At 42.4% G+C, this 15898-nt stretch overlaps 1 protein-coding gene and 1 pseudogene across 1 annotated transcript; both read right to left on the bottom strand.

Moving 5' to 3' along the window:
- Window positions 1-479: 479 nt before the first annotated feature.
- LOC106723109 (olfactory receptor 10R2-like) lies at window positions 480-1451 on the bottom strand. The gene has a single exon (XM_025194084.1). The coding sequence runs from the start codon at window positions 1422-1424 to the stop codon at window positions 480-482; it is 945 nt and encodes a 314-aa protein (XP_025049869.1). The 5' UTR covers window positions 1425-1451.
- An 11625-nt stretch (window positions 1452-13076) lies between these two features.
- Window positions 13077-14006, bottom strand: LOC102382035 (annotated as a pseudogene).
- Between the last annotated feature and the right edge of the window lie 1892 nt (window positions 14007-15898).

Below are 15898 nucleotides of genomic sequence, written 5' to 3'. Positions count from 1 at the left end.
GTTCAAATGGTGTGCCCAAGAGTGATAAACTGCTGATCAATAAGCTCTGAATTTTATTCATGCTTCATAATTGCACATGTAGACATTCCCTGGGAGTGTCAAGATGGTATATATATTAATATAGTTGGACAAACATGAGGAAACCAGCTCTGATTCCAATGACATCAGATGACAAAATCCCATTGTCTGCTGCAAAACCAGGATTCTAATAGAAAAATTAATTTTCTATTAATTTACTTTTTAACTGGGTAGATGCTACCTCTACAGATATTCACCATCTTGAGAACCACCACTTAAATGCACCTGGCCCTTCTTGCTAAGTCACAATGTGGAACAGTGTGGCCAAAGTACCTCTTACACAAGGGTTCAGCCTTTCCCACTCAACTGCTTTCTGTGCTTTGAGTAAAGATTTGCATCAATACTAAATATATATTATTGAATAAGAGTCCATAAAGGATGAGAGTTCACATATGAGCTGCTCACATTCTCTTCATTAACATTTTTCTCCCTAGTGCTTTCCTAAGGGCAGCTTGCACATCTTTGTTCCTTAAGCTATAAACTACAGGGTTCAACAAGGGAGTCACAATTGTGTATGTAACAGAAATAAGGGTGTCCTCATTCAGAGTATATCTGGATTTGGGCCTTAGGTAGATAATGGAAGCACATCCAAAGTGCACAACCACAACAATGAGATGAGAGGCACAAGTGGAGAAAGCTTTGCGCTTCCCTTCGGTGGATGGGATTTTCAAGATGGTGTTGAGGATTAATAGGTAAGACAGCATAATCAGTAGGAATGAGCAAAGCACAACTAAAACACAAATAATAAAAATGATGATTTCACCTATGTAGTTTCGGGCACAAGCCAGTTTAAGGAGTGGTGCTAGATCACAAAAAAAATGGTTAATTTTATTCAGATTGCAAAAGGGTAAAGTAAATACAATAATTGTCTCTGTTGTTGAGAAAAGAAAACCAGTTACAGCTGAGAAGACCACCAGCTGAGCGCAAACCCTTTGGTTCATGATGACCTGGTAATGTAAAGGCTTACATATTGACACATAGCGATCGTACCCCATCACTGCAAGTAACATACAGTTTGTGCACCCAAAACCAAGGAAGAAACACATCTGAGTAGCACATCCAACAAAAGAAATGGCCTTCTTTTCTTTTAACAAGTTTGCCAGCATATTAGGGACAATAACGACAGTATAGCAAGTCTCTGAGAAAGAGAGAATAGAGAGAAAGAAATACATGGGAATATGGAGACTGTGATCAATCCTTATGATTGCCATGATGATAATATTTCCAGCCAGGGTAAACATATAAATGAGAGAAAATACCATGAACAGCACAATCTGTAGGTCTGGAAAATTGGAGAACCCAATCAGGATGAATTCTGTCACAGTGGATTGGTTCTTTTGTCTCATCGATACAGGATGCCTGAACTGGAAATTCAATAATGGACAATGTAATAGGAGAGAGAACATTGTTGCCATAGACTCAGCTCAAAGGTACATGCAGAAAATAGTTAAGCTGCTATATACTGTGCGCGCGCGCGCACGCACACACACACACACATTTTATCTACAAAAAAATCACAGTGACAGCAAATATCTCTTAGGTCAATGATGTTTATAAAGAAAAGACTGGTGGACAGCAGTGAATGCAGTTGCTTAACTACTATACCATGCCCAGTGCCTAATATGTAGTACTCTGTCTCGTGCACTGCAGCTACGGTCACTTGTTGTGTCCTGTCCTATCTAGATTGTAATTGGTTTAGAGCAGGAATTGTCTTTTTGTTCTCTATTTGTATAGTGTCAAGCACAATGAGGTTCTTGTCTGTGACTGCAGTTTCTGAGCACTGCAATAATACAAAAATGTATAACAGCAACTGCATTGTAGTAGCTGTTGGAAGAGATGGAGGTGCTGAAAAGTGGGCAAGAGATAGTTGGGTTCTTCTGACACCTGTGTTCATATGACCCTGGTTTAGCATTGTGGGCTGTGCATGTGAGTGCAAGACTTTATGAAAATATCTAGCTGTCAAAAACTTAATGTTGGCATGTAAATTGTCACTTTAAGAATTCAGTGGCAATAATCCAGCAAGACAGATGCAGCAGTGCATGTTTCTCAGAGCTATTGTTTCAGGCTGTCTGCAGATTGGTTTAAAAAATGCATTGGGTTTACTCTCAGATCACATTCTCAGTGTTCTCTTCTTATTGAAATCTGTCTGTCGGCCCACCAGTCTGGTATCATCTTAGGCATTTTTGCAAAGTGGGGTCTAGGAGCGGGACAGCTTGGTGGTTGATGAAGATGGAGAAGGAGCTGGCAGATTCTGTCTGCTGCATACAAGAGAGTCTGTTTTAGGAAAGGGCTGATAAAATCGCATGGATTAATTTCTGATTCTTTTCACAACAGGTCACATAATCACTTTATAGTGTGGTCAAGAGAAGTATCCTCAAAGCAGATATGTCCTTAAGAAACGAAGGGCACTTTCCTTTCTCAGTGACAACCATTATGCTGAGGAGAGAATGCTAGAGAATCCAAACCCTCTCCCTTCCAACAGACACCTCAAAATCAGTTCCAAAAACTGCATTCAGCTAAAGGAAATTACAAGCTGCAGTGATTCAGTAGCACATCTCTAATTAAAAGTCAAAACTTAAGCCAGTAACTACATACCTGAGATTTTTCTGTTTTCCGGTTATATCTGGTCCAACAAATAGTGAAATTGATTTTCTCTCTGATGCAACAGAACAGCAACTATGGACAAAGAGTAGATTCATAGCAATATACACTGTTTAACATAAAATATTCATAACTATATTTGTTCATTTTTAAGCACTGTAAAGTCACTGGGTCTTAGTTTTTGACATAGACACAGGAAATAGTGATGCCAGGCATTAATTTCTAAATCTCTACCAGGAATCAGCCATGCCAGTTCAAATCAATATCATAGAAATCACAGAAAAATTGAGCTAGAAAGAACCCCAAGATGTCCTCTAGAACACAGCCTCTCTAGATAATTTGTTTCCATGACAGCAAATGAGTATCAAACCCAGAGATTTCAGGTGACTAATCCACTCCATGCTTAACACCCCTTATAGTGAGAAGGGTCTTCCTAATTTCCAACCTAAATTTCCCATGCTGCAAACTGAAGTAGGAAAGACAAAGGCCATCCTGATAGTGGATTTTGTAGAAATTAATAACCCCTGCCAGAGACCAACCTTCAGGTCAAGGCTATGGGAGTTTGCATCCTGTAGATGACACATAGACAGACATGGAGGCACATTTTGGTATGAAAGCATGAACAATGACTGAGAAAGTTATACAGCTGTAGGCAGGTATCTCCTAGCTCAGAAACAAACCTACCTTGTGTAGATGTTCTACAATGAGTTATTCGTCTCAAGCATTTCTAGCCTTTGCCTCAGCTTCCTAAGCTATGAAAATTAAAATGTTCTTAGGTATTTGAACAAGAAGAAAGAAGTATCTAAATGAAAAGTTAGATGGGAGAATCACAGTTACACATTTCTGACTGTACACTAAATATTAGCAATTAAAGTAGGGTGCAGAACGATTCTTCTGAATGCTGGAAGTTCATAGCAACCCCCCTATTTAAGCCTTGGTACTGTATTGAGCATGTAAACAACCCATTAAGTCCTGTGGGGCCTAGTCCTTATGGTATTCCATCCCTCTTGCATTATTCTCAAAAGGAATTCTAAAAATATACTGAACTTCCTCATCAATAATCAGTGCAGCAAAAACAGCACACTAAGACCAATTTAGTGTGGATGACAGAAAAACCTTGAGTTCTCAATCTAGGAACCAGATAAGTATTACACTAAATTCTAGCACCATGTCAGAGAGGGTAGTTGGATAAAAAAAATCCAAATAAAGGTTCCTATATTTAGCCTTTTATCAACATAGTTTGGCAGCTATAGTTCGATTTTATAGAACTGAGTACCTGTAACTCCCATTGAAATCCTACCTTTAAATATACATTTAGACACTGGTCTTTAAGTTATCAAATATGAAAATGTCAGTCTCATCAACTAAATATAATTTTCTTAGAGCACAAGGCAAGGTCATTTTTTAAATATCAGGTCAGTAAATATGCATGGATTCTTCAATATCTATAATTTACTAAAGGTAAATAACCATCCAACAAACTCAACATTTGCTATGGGGAAATTTCAGTTTTTTTCTCCCAAAAATGGTTTTCTGTTGGAAAAACTGAAGTGACAACTCCCTGAAAGTCTCATTTTAATTTTAATTATTGTGTGCAGAAAAAAAAAAAAGTGTTTTTCTTTTACCAAATTTACCAGCATGCTGGGGACAATAACAAATGTATACCAGATCTCTGAAAAGAAGAGAACAGAGCTGAAAATGCTAGAAAAGAGGCCATTCTCACATGGTAAAAAAGCAGGAAAGGATCCAAGAGACCCACTTGGTTCAATGGGGATATTAGGGAACGGTTAAAAAAGAAAAAAGAAGCACACAACCAGCAGAAGAATGGTTCAGCAACCAGGGAGGAGTACACTTATATCACCAGAGTCTGCAGGTATGAGACACAGAAAGTCAAAGCAGGCACAGAGATCAAGTTGGCAACCAAAATAAAGGACAACAAAAATTCCTTTTATAGATACATAGGAAGCAAGAAAAAATCAGACCTCACTGTGGGACCCCTACTGAATATGGAGGGGCAGCCCACAGTTGATCCCCGTGAAAAGGCAGAGCTCCTAAATACATACTTCACATCAGTATTTCTGAAATCAAACAGGGGATGTTCACCTGTCCAGAGGCCCAGGGAATATGGGGAAGACAACAGGCTAAATGAAATCAGTGCCAAACAGGTGAGGGATGTCTTGGAACATTTGGACTTTTTCAAGTTTGACGGGCCAGATGACTTGCATCCAAAAGCCCTGAAAGAACTGGCTGACGTTGTAGCAGGGCCACTGGCGAAACTGTTTGAAGAATCATGGAACTCTGGAGTGGTCCTGCATGGCTGGAAGAGGGGCAATGTGGTACTATCTTCACAAAAGGGAAGAGGGATGACCCTGCAAACTACAGACTGATCAGTCTGGCTTTGGTCCTGGGAAAAATGTTTGAAAAATTTGTTAAAGAGGCCATTAATTACAAGCTGGTAACTGGTGAGGTATTCAGAATGGCTTTGTCATAGGTAGATCATGCCTGACAAACCTGGTGTCCTTCTGTGACCAGGTAAGTTACCATCTGGATGAGGGAGATGAGGTTGATGGCATTTACTTAGACTTCAGTAAAACCTTTGATTCTGTTTCCCACAAGATTCAACTAAATTGGAGGGTACTGGGCTGGACCAGTCTACAGTGAGGTGGGTGGACAACTGGCTTAGCAGCTGATCCCAGAGAATTGTAATCAATGGGATGCCCTCATCCTGGAGGGCCATCTCCATTGGTGTTCCCCAGGGATCTGTGCTTGGACCTGTGTTCTTTAACATATTTATTAATAACTTGGATGAGGGGGTGGAAAGTTCAGTGATTAAATTTGTGGATGATACTAAGCTGTGAGGAAATGCAGGCACATCAGAGGATAGGGTAAGGATCCAGGATGACCTTGACAGACTGGTTTTATGGGCAGAACAGAATCAGATGAGGTTTAACAGGGAGAAGGGCAAGGTTCTTCATCACTAGGAAAAACCTTCACCATAATTTCACAATGGGTGGTGGTCTACTGGCTGGCACAGTATCTGAATGGGACCTGGGGGTCACAGCACGATGAACATGAGCTAACAGTGCGATGAAGTCACCAGCGGGGCAAATAGAACTCTGGAATGCATCAGCTGATGTGTCACCAATAGATCCAGGGAGGTGCTTCTTCCTCTCTATTCGGCATTGGTGAGGCCACAGCTGGAGTACTGTGTCCATTTCTGGGCACCACGTTTCAGAAAGGATGTGGATAAGCTCAAGAGGGTACAAAGAAGGGCCACCCATATGGTTAGGGGCCTGGAGGATAGGACCTATGAGGAGAGACTCCAGGAACTGGGCTTGTTCAATCTGAGTAAGAGAAGACTGAGACTTCATGTCTCAGGTGACTTGATAGTCACCTACAGGCATGTTAGGGATGATCATCAAGATCTAGGGGAGCAACTCTTCAGGAAGGCACCTCAAGGGAGGACAAGGACCAATGGGCACAATTTAGGCTGAGCATAAGAAAAAGCTTTTTTTCCATAAGGGTTACTAAAATCTGGAACACACTTCCAGCATAAGTAGTGGAGTTGCCATTCTTGGCGGTGTTCAAGATGAGGCTGGATAAGCACCTTGTTAAGCTCATTTGAACCCAATAACTTCCTGCCCATGGCAGAAGACTGGATTTGAAGATCTTGCAGGTCCCTTTCAGTCCTTCGATTCTATGATTCTATGCTGAGACTGAGGGCAACATTTTATTTTACTTTGTGGAAGACCAAAAAGAAAGTGCAGCTTGAGACCAAGTGTGAGTGAACTGACTATTGTATAATAGGAGCAATTTTATTTTACCTTCTCAGAATTGTTTCTTGTCATTTCTTGGAATGTCATCTGTGACGGCCAGAACCAAAAAGATTAATAAGCAATAAGTATGTGCTTCTTGGAGGCATTTGGAATTTTTGCCTAATATAAAGCTTGCAAGTTTGTAACCCACAAATGTAACTTGCCTGTCATAAGTTTAACCAAAATGATAAAACTAAGTGTTTATGGAACTGACTAGGCCCCAAAGGTGAAGCTATAGCTTCAAGATTAGCTGATCTAGCAGCTTTTGCTCAGCCTTGATGGTTCAGCCTTGATGATAAAAACTGGATCCAAGCACCTGGCAAACCCAACTCATTCCAGGAAAGCACGTCTCAAGAAAGCATATTCAGGAAAATCTAAAAGGGTTGAGTACTGTTAATTTCAAATCTAAAAATGATGCATTGTAGTTTGCTTATTGGATAAACCCAAGTCTGGGTAGTAACCTTTTATGATAATTTTTAACACCTTTCAATCCCATAGGGTAACAGTTATAGGACAAGGTTGTGAGTGGCTTTAAAACCAACGGATTAACATAAGACTAGGTATAAAAAGCATGTGCGTCAGGTGACCAGCAGGAAGGAGGGAACAAAACAGTTATTACTATTCCACGCCCGGACTCTAGACTCCCGGTGTGAGTGAGGATCAGATCCTGATCAAGGGATCTTCCCCAGTAATCCCTCCAACAGCATCGATCAAGGATGCCTGACTTCGCTGAAATCACGTGGCCTGCACCTGGCATCGAGGGACAATTGATAAGTTGCCAACCCATGTCTGTCTATCTGTTATTTTAAACAGCCCAGTGGCTGATACCCTCGCAGTGCCCAGTTGGCCTGTGACAGATTAATCCATCTGTCTGTTATTATTATCTGTTGTCATTATTTACTATTAGCTCTTTAATACTGTATTATCTGCTTGTTGCGTTTATCTTTCTGTTAACTGTTGTGTGTGTAAACTATAATAAATTTGCCTTTGCTTCACTCCCAACTCTGCCTCCTCGATCCCAAACCAAACAGCCCAGTGGCAGATACAGTTGCAGCATCCAGTCAGCCTGCAACTAAATTGATACACTCACAGTGCCCAGCTGGCTTGTGACAGTCATCCTAGGTGGGCATTGTGACATATGTAAACCTTTCTTTTTTTGTATCTTTGTGGGACAGGGTATTTAGCAAAATTTGCAGATGTATTGGAGTCTAACATGGCCACACTGTGAGTGCTTCAGCTGTGGCCTTAAACGTATGACCGCTAAGTGATTAACCATGCATCTTAACATTGGCACCACCCCACCCCGAAGCAAAGCCTATCTGATCTGTTTGTTTAACACATCTGTTGACTGTGTGAAGCTCAGAACCCCTGTTGATTGAGTGCAGTGCCGTATTAGGCAACCGAAATAAAATTACTCAAAACACTGGAAAGTCAGTTGCTTACTTCAGCTGATCAGCAAATCAAAGTGTAGCTTTAGCATTGTATAAGCTAACATGAGGCTCACAGAAGTATTACTTCCTGCAAACAACGCCACTAGGCCAGAGATCTTGACTTTCTTTTTCACACTGGGGTGGTGATGTTATCTATAGTGCTTTCATGCCTCATGTTTTCAGCAGAAAAAGAGCAGAGTGAGCGTTTGCTGTCATGTAGTGTTATATACTTGTTGTGTCACTTTTTTTTCTGAACATAAACAACAATACAAGTCTGCAGGTGTGTAATTCAGATGTGGTTTTAATATGTGCTTGTGAAAGCAGTAACTAGGCATGACTTTAAGAAATAAGAACCTCAAGTTCATCTCTATCATGCATATTTGGGCACCTAAAAAAGTGATGTGATTTTGAAGGGTGCTCAACACCAAATGGAGGTCCTGTGGGTCCAGTTGTCAAGCAAACAGGTTTGAAATTGTTACTATTTTGGTCCTCAAGGATTTCCTTGAGTCCAGCTTTGGATTTTCTTAGTGCTGCTATTAGATGATTGGGGTCTTTGGTGACACAGTTGAATCTGTTGATTTGGATCATCATTCCTGAAGACACCCACGCACATTCCAGGTTTGCTCTGTCCAGATGGTATCCCCTGATAAATTATGAGCCTTGAAATAGGACGTAATTTCTGAGCAGATCTTTCTTTTCAGGGTGGACATCTTTACACCCTCTCTGCTCTCAGCAAATTCACTATCTGTTTTGGAATCCTGGTGAAGGCAGTGTTGTGAGGGGTCTAGCCATATGGGCACTTCCAGGTGAGTGTGGATGTGTGGCATGCAGAGCCACAGACCCGTCTGCTGTGCTGCACATTGCATGTACCACACATGGTGGCATTACCTTGTTGCTACTGTGCAGTAGTGTGGGTGGGCACTAACCATGATGCAACGCTTCTGTGCAGTTGTAATGAGCTACTTGCACAGTAGCTAGCTCATTGCTACTGCACAGTAGCACCTGAAAAAAAAAACAAAACATGTGAGGACGCTACTGTGCAGCAACACCGGTTACCACAGAGTCATTTCATACTTGCTTATGCAAGTATGAAATGACTGCGCAGTAACAATCATGCAGTTTGCCACTCAAATAGATACGGCCTGTATCGCACAAATTCAATTAAATTAATTGAGCCCCACATGTGTGCTACAGGCTTAGCATTGTTCACAGCAATTATTCATCAAATATTCTGAAATAACTAATGAAGTGAAGAATATCATAAACTGGTTAGAGAAGGTTAGCATGGAGAGGCCTTTAAATCCATCAAATATGGGATGTGATAGTAATTGTTTGGTCTAGGATAAAAGAGAACAGCAAGGTCCATAGTCTCCTCTCAGGTACCTCAAAAGTCGCCCCACGCTCAGCCAAGCAGCACTAAGATTCCCAGGGATGGGAGGCTGAAGGCAGAATCCTGTTGCACTTTACAGACCCAAATAGCAGTTTTCAAATGCATATCTGCTATTTTTAACACTGAAGTGCATTTTGAAGTCTTGGTCCCTGTGCAGTGTGGTTAGTAAGTCACGCAGCTGGGTAAGTGTCATTTGTATATGAATGAAGTAAAACAAGATTCTGTGCTGGCTTTCCCATGCTAATTTAGCTGGACCCAGTGCAAGCAGCAGCAGACCATGTATTCTAGCTGCACTGCTAGACTGTCCTGGTGCCCATTCCCTGACCCAGTCTCTCAGTCCCAATGCTGGCTTGTGGTTCTGAGAGATGACCTCAGACAAGCTGGATGTCTCAGAGGAGAGAGATGCTAAAATCTTTCCCAGCTAGGCTTCTATTGGGCAAAATTGCCCAACATTTCAACTACATGTTAGGTGAACCTTTAGAGAGAGTGACAGGAGAGATTTCATTCTGGATTCATTCCCCTCTTTAGTTTTAACTCTTTGTGGTATATGTTTATGCACATGCATGTGTGTCCTCATATATGAGCACACATATGTGTATATTCATTTTTTAAAAATCAACATACGTTGTTCATGCTGATTCAGTAATAGAGGAGAGACAAGGAGGCAAGTCTCCTGTTTCTAGTCCCGAACTCTTTTGAATACTCTTTCGATATGTCTTCACTACACCCCCAGAGCTCTGACAGCCACTGCTGAAAAGCAAGGTCCTGAAAACATGCTATCACTCTCAGGTACAAACCCAAGAGATACCACACACTCACCTCTACTGTCAAGCATACCACAGACAGCGGGTAGGTCTGCAGTGTTGTCCAGGGAGTTAAATTACTCTTCCAAGGAAATAAGCCCCACTGACTCTCTGTGCATCTGTCCCAGGAACGGGGCAGTGAGGACAGCTTGAGGGCACCCCTGCCAAAGGGCCAAAGACCTGAATTTCATGCACACACAAGAATGATCACTTGAGCTGCCTCCAAGACATCTTCACAGCCTCATGTCTGGAGTTGATGCCTGTGTATCCAGAATAGGCTTGTGGTGTCATATTCCTTGGCAGCAGACTCGGGCATGCCAGGGATGCAGCACAGACACGTCTGTTCCAGTGTCAAGCACTGAACAACTGGGTGTTTTTCTTGGTCTTCATATCATTTTACCCACTCTATTTGTAAGGTGTGCAGTCTTGCTCACCTGGGATGACATTTTCTTTTCTGGTCATCTAAACATGCCCATTTTTTGGCCACCCACATCATTTACCCGGGAACAGTCAGAATAACATTTCATCTGTAGAATGGTGGCTAGAGCACCATTCTGGGAAACTAAAAGTCCCCTGTTCAAACCTCTCTGAGCAAGGACGGCTTAGAAACCAGATCCTTTGGCTTTCCTAGCAAATGCTCTAGCCACTCAGGTACTGGGGAGACAAGTTGGGAGGTCATGTCCCACTAGTAATGGGTATTGATTGCTTACATTTTTTTAATATCTAAGGCCACTATATGTCCAAAAGGAGTGTTTGCATATGTGCGGGCTCCTACTGTGCATGCCAAGGACTGCATGTGTACATAGCTACCCATAGTAGTCCGCACACAAGCTTACATGTCCAGGACTAGAATTCCTACCTGTGCATACGTACCAAAAATGCCATATGGATGACCAAAAAATGGCCTTTAAGATGACTAGGAAAGTAGGTAGTAAATGTCTGTGTGTTTGTTTCAAAGCTGTCCGTGAAACTCTTCAGACCCATCTCAAAAGGACTCTTTCTAGTCTCCCTACTTTTCCTCATTTTCATTTGAGCTTCTGGATGGGATTACCTCAGATGTCAGGAAAATTTAAAGAGCAGTGGGCCAAAATTTGGCAGCTGCATCTGAAGGCAGGGCACTGCTTATATCTTGTCTACTACTGCCACCGTTACAAGACACCTGTTGCCACCCCAGGCCTACCTATTCTGTGTCAAGGACTGCTCCCCCCCTTTGTTCCCTACCACCCCACACACACACAACTGTGGGCATTGCCACTGTTGTCCCTTACTCCTCACTGTCAATTCCCTTTGCCAACAACTGCCACCAACAACAAATGTGGTGGCAAGAATACTGCCAAGTGGCCAAGGGCCACAGAGGCACCAGCTGCAGGACAGGGATACAAGGGAGGTCTCAGGTGGCAACAGCTAAGACTGGAGAAAAAGAGAATGCGGACTAGAGCAGCCAAGAGGGACATGCTGGAACAAACTGCACCACAGCAGGTGGAGGGGACCCAAGGGCACTCACCCCCTGCTGCCAAATTGTCACTGATTCCTGGCTCTGTGGGCCAGTTGCAATCAGTTGGTGGGTGGATATGGCTCGTGGGCCCTTGGTTGCTGAACCCTGGTAGACTTTAGTAACTATGGAGTAAGTAAATATCCTTGGGATTGGTTGTGATGACAACATAGGAAGGTCAGAGAAAGCCAGGGGTGCTTCTCAGTATTGACTTTGTTCCGTGTTGTTTATTTCAGCTGCCTTCACAAGTGGAATTGCTCTTTCAGCTGAGGAGGAACCTGAATTATGGTTACCCTTCACCAATGGATTTCTGGTGGCCCTTTGGTGTGCATGTGTAAACCCTTCAACCTGTATATTCATGCAGCTGTTTGTCAAGTGGTTGCAGATTTAGGACGGGGGAGGGTTGGACAGTTTTCATGAAGGAAAAATAAGTGGCTCAAATACTCAAAGGTATTTTCTCAAGTCATTTATTTACAAAACGTAGTCCTGCTTCCAGGAAAACAGTATTCATAACTTTAAATAGGTAACTCCCAGTGATCTCTCAGTTGAAGCGCCAGTGCTTTTTCACCAAGAAGCACCCCTCCTGGGACACTGCCTCTTTTTGTGCATTCTTGCAACACAAATTTTCTAACACTGTTTTCTGCTCTTTTCTCAGTACAGGTCTTCACTGCAGCCTTTGGAATGAGCTAGTCCAGGGGTGGTCAAGCCCTAGCCCACAGGCCAAATTCGACCCACAGAGCCATGACATCCAGCCTGCAGGGACCCCATGGGTCAGGAAATTTGGCAGCAAGGGAGCAGTGAAGTCTATGTGGGGCTGAATTCAGCCCCATCCAGGCCACTGCTGCACAGCAGGATCAGGGCTGTGTCCAGCCCCTGCCTAACCAGATATGGTCAGGCTGCTCCCTGTCTCTATCCCCCACAATCCCACTGCACATCCAGATTGGAGCTGGGTTGCTCTGCCCTGCTCCCCCCTCCAGACCAGGGCTATGCCGCTCCTGCCATCATTCCCCACACCTCCCCTCCTTGTGCTTCTAGTGGAGAGAAGTAATTTCATAATAGAAGTAATCATAGAAATCAAAAAACTCATTTCTAAATTACCTTTCCACTGTGATACTCATGATTTTGTTCAAGAATAACAGAAAAGGATATGAATGGCACATCTTTAAATACATATTATATGTAGACAACTGTTAATCCTCTGGACTATGGTGTATGCATAAGAGGCTAGTCAGGTACCTGATGAACTCGCTTGTGACTGACAAGCCCCATTCTACAGTGACACAGCTTATTACAAGTGTCATAGATCCATGTGTTGTCTAAATTGGAGTTCAAGCGTATTCACATTTATATATATATTTATTTAACACATATTTAATTGCTTGAAATGCATATTAAAATGTCATTAAAATATCAGAATACAGGGGAATACAGTTATGAACTAAACAGGAGAAATAATTTTGTTGAATGCTAGGATTTTCCCCTTCTGAGAACTTTCACCAGGGCTCCCTTTACCTGTTTGTTCCTCAAGCTATATATCAGAGGGTTCAGTATGGGACTGATGAAACTATAAAAGAAGAAGAGAAGTTTCTCTCTAATGGCTAAATTGCTGTTTCTTGGTCCCATGTACATGATGATGGCTGCTCCATAGAACAGCACCACCACTCTCAGGTGGGAGCTGCAGGTAGAGAAGATTTTGTGCCGTCCCTCAGCGGAGCGGGTGCGCAGGATGGCAACTAGGATGTGTAGATAGGATATAAGAACTAAGATGAAGGGTAACAGGAGGAAGAACACAGACAGAGCAGATGTGATACTTTTGTTGACAGTGATATCAGCACAGGCCAGCTTTAACATTGCAAAGAGTTCACAGAAAAAGTGGTCCACTTCATTTGGGCCACAGAAGGGCAATTTTACGGTAAGAATCACTAGTAATGCACCACGCAGAAACCCAGAGACCCATGAACATGCCACCAGTATGAGGCACACTTTCCAGTTCATGATGAGAGTGTAGCGCAAGGGGTGGCATATTGCCACATACCGATCATAAGACATCACTGCCAGTAATACACATTCTGTGAGGCCTGCAGCTAAGGAAATATATCTGTACCCCACATCCAACAAATGAGATGGTTTTCCTCTGGAGTAGGAGGTTCCCCAGCATATGGGGAACATTATTGGAAGCATAGCAGATGTCCAGTATGGAGAGGTGGCACAAGAAGAAATACATAGGGGTATGGAGAATGGAATCCAGCCAGATTAACACAAAAGTAAGTGCATTTCCAATCAGAGAGAAAATGTAAAGTATGGAAAACAATCCAAAGAGGAAGAATTGCACCTTTGGGCTGATGGAGAATCCTAGGATGATGAATTCTGTGACAAATGTTTGATTTTCCATTTTGGGCAGGAATGTGCTAAGCAGAAACCAACATCACTGGAATCTGGAAGAAGAGAAATTAAATGCATGAAAAACAAGCAAATAACAATCTACATTTTTTCTTGTAAATGTTAACTCTTTTACTTTTCCATGCAAGACCTATCCTTTCTGTAAATGCTTTCCTTAGGAACTAGATCATATCTCTAGTATTAGAAATGGTGTCAAGTACAATTACATAGATTAGTGTGTATGAAATCTAAAATTGGTGGTCATGGAAACCTGCAAAACCTATACTCACAAAGGTATCCACAGGATATTCTTGACTTGGGCATAAAACACTAACTTATTTATTGTTATGTTGAGTATAGTGCGTTTTCAAATGAATTGTTCAAGTCTGTACTTTCATGAAGATCAAGAAGGAGAAGTGCAAAGTCCTACACTTAGGACAGAACAATCCCATGCACAGCTACAGGCCGGAGATCCCCTAGCTAAGAAGCAGCTCTGCAGAAAAGGACCTAGGGGTTACAGTGGACAATAAGCTGAATATGTGCCAACATCGTGCCCTTGTTGGGAAGACAGCTAACAGCATACAAGGTTACATTAATAGGAGTGTTGCCAGCAGATTGAAGGAAGTTATTCTTCCCCTCTACTCAGCACTAGTGAGGCCATGCCTGGAGAACTGTGTCCAGATTTGGGCTCACCACTGTAGAAAGGATGTGGACAAATTGGAGAGAGTCCATGGGAGGGCAAGGAAAAATGGTCAGGAGACTGGCACACATGACTCTGGAGGAGAGACTAAGGGAACTAGGTTTATTTTATCTGAAAAAGAGAAGACTGAAGGTGGATTTAATAGCAGGCTTCAACTACTTGAAGGGGGGTTCCAAATAGGATGGAAATGGACTGTTTTCAATGGTGCCAGGTGACAGAACAAGGAGCAATTGTCTCAAGTTGCAGCAAGGGATGTTTAGGTTAGATATTAAAAAAAAAACTCTCTCACTAGGAGGGTAGTAAAATACTGGAACAGGTTACCCAGTGAGGTTATGGAGTATCCATCCTTGGAGGTTTTTAAGACCCAGCTTGACCAAGCCTTGGCTGGGATGATCTAGTTAAGGGTGGTTCTGCTTTGTGCAAGGGGTTTGACTAGATGACCTCCTGAGGTCACTTCCAAACCTAATTTTCTATTATTCTCTGATTCTATGAAATCCATGTAAGGGCTTAATACCCAGAAACAGGCTGCCAGGTTCTGGCCCCCAATAAGGAGTTAACTCAGTAGGATTAAAACAACCTATATGCTAGATGGTCGCTATTGTGTTAATAATACCAACAAAAGGACCAGGTGTACAAAATTCTTCACAATTGTTAAATACATGGTAAACTGAAGCTCTTAAGATTTTGGAAAAACAAGGTCAAAGTTTGCCTATGAAAACTGAATTGTGTCTCTGTGCTCACTTGCATTATGAGGAAGTATTGAATATATCAGAACGTAGTAGAAAATAAACTTCCACACAGTGTCTTGAATAGAGAGCTAAGACTGTTGATGATTATCCATGTTAGTCTGAAGTCAGGCAGAAGGCAGGGCAGAGTGGCACCTTACAGACTAACATAGAGTCCAGTTGGCTAGCCATCCTTACAAGCTTTGTCAGCTGGTCCAGCAGTGGCTGAGAGCTGGACAACAGTGGGGCTGCAGTCCAGCAGAGCTTATGATACCCCCAGGAGCAGGGCAGTTTTCTTGTGGAGTCCAGGAGTTTTGACCTGGTTGTGTTTTCAGTTAACAAATGCATCTCCAACATCAGCTGCCCATATCCCGCACGGACCAAACTGTCTGCAAGAACAGACAGAACATACAAGAGTCAGCGCCTCATCCTCTGAGGTGCTGACTTCTCTAGGTGTGGAAGGGACTCAGCCTTGGAAGTAGCCA

This window comes from Alligator sinensis, unplaced genomic scaffold (genome assembly GCF_000455745.1).
Source record: "Alligator sinensis unplaced genomic scaffold, ASM45574v1 scaffold1090_1, whole genome shotgun sequence".
NCBI classification, from domain to species: Eukaryota; Metazoa; Chordata; order Crocodylia; family Alligatoridae; genus Alligator; species Alligator sinensis.
This window is presented reverse-complemented; position numbering and strand designations above follow the sequence as displayed.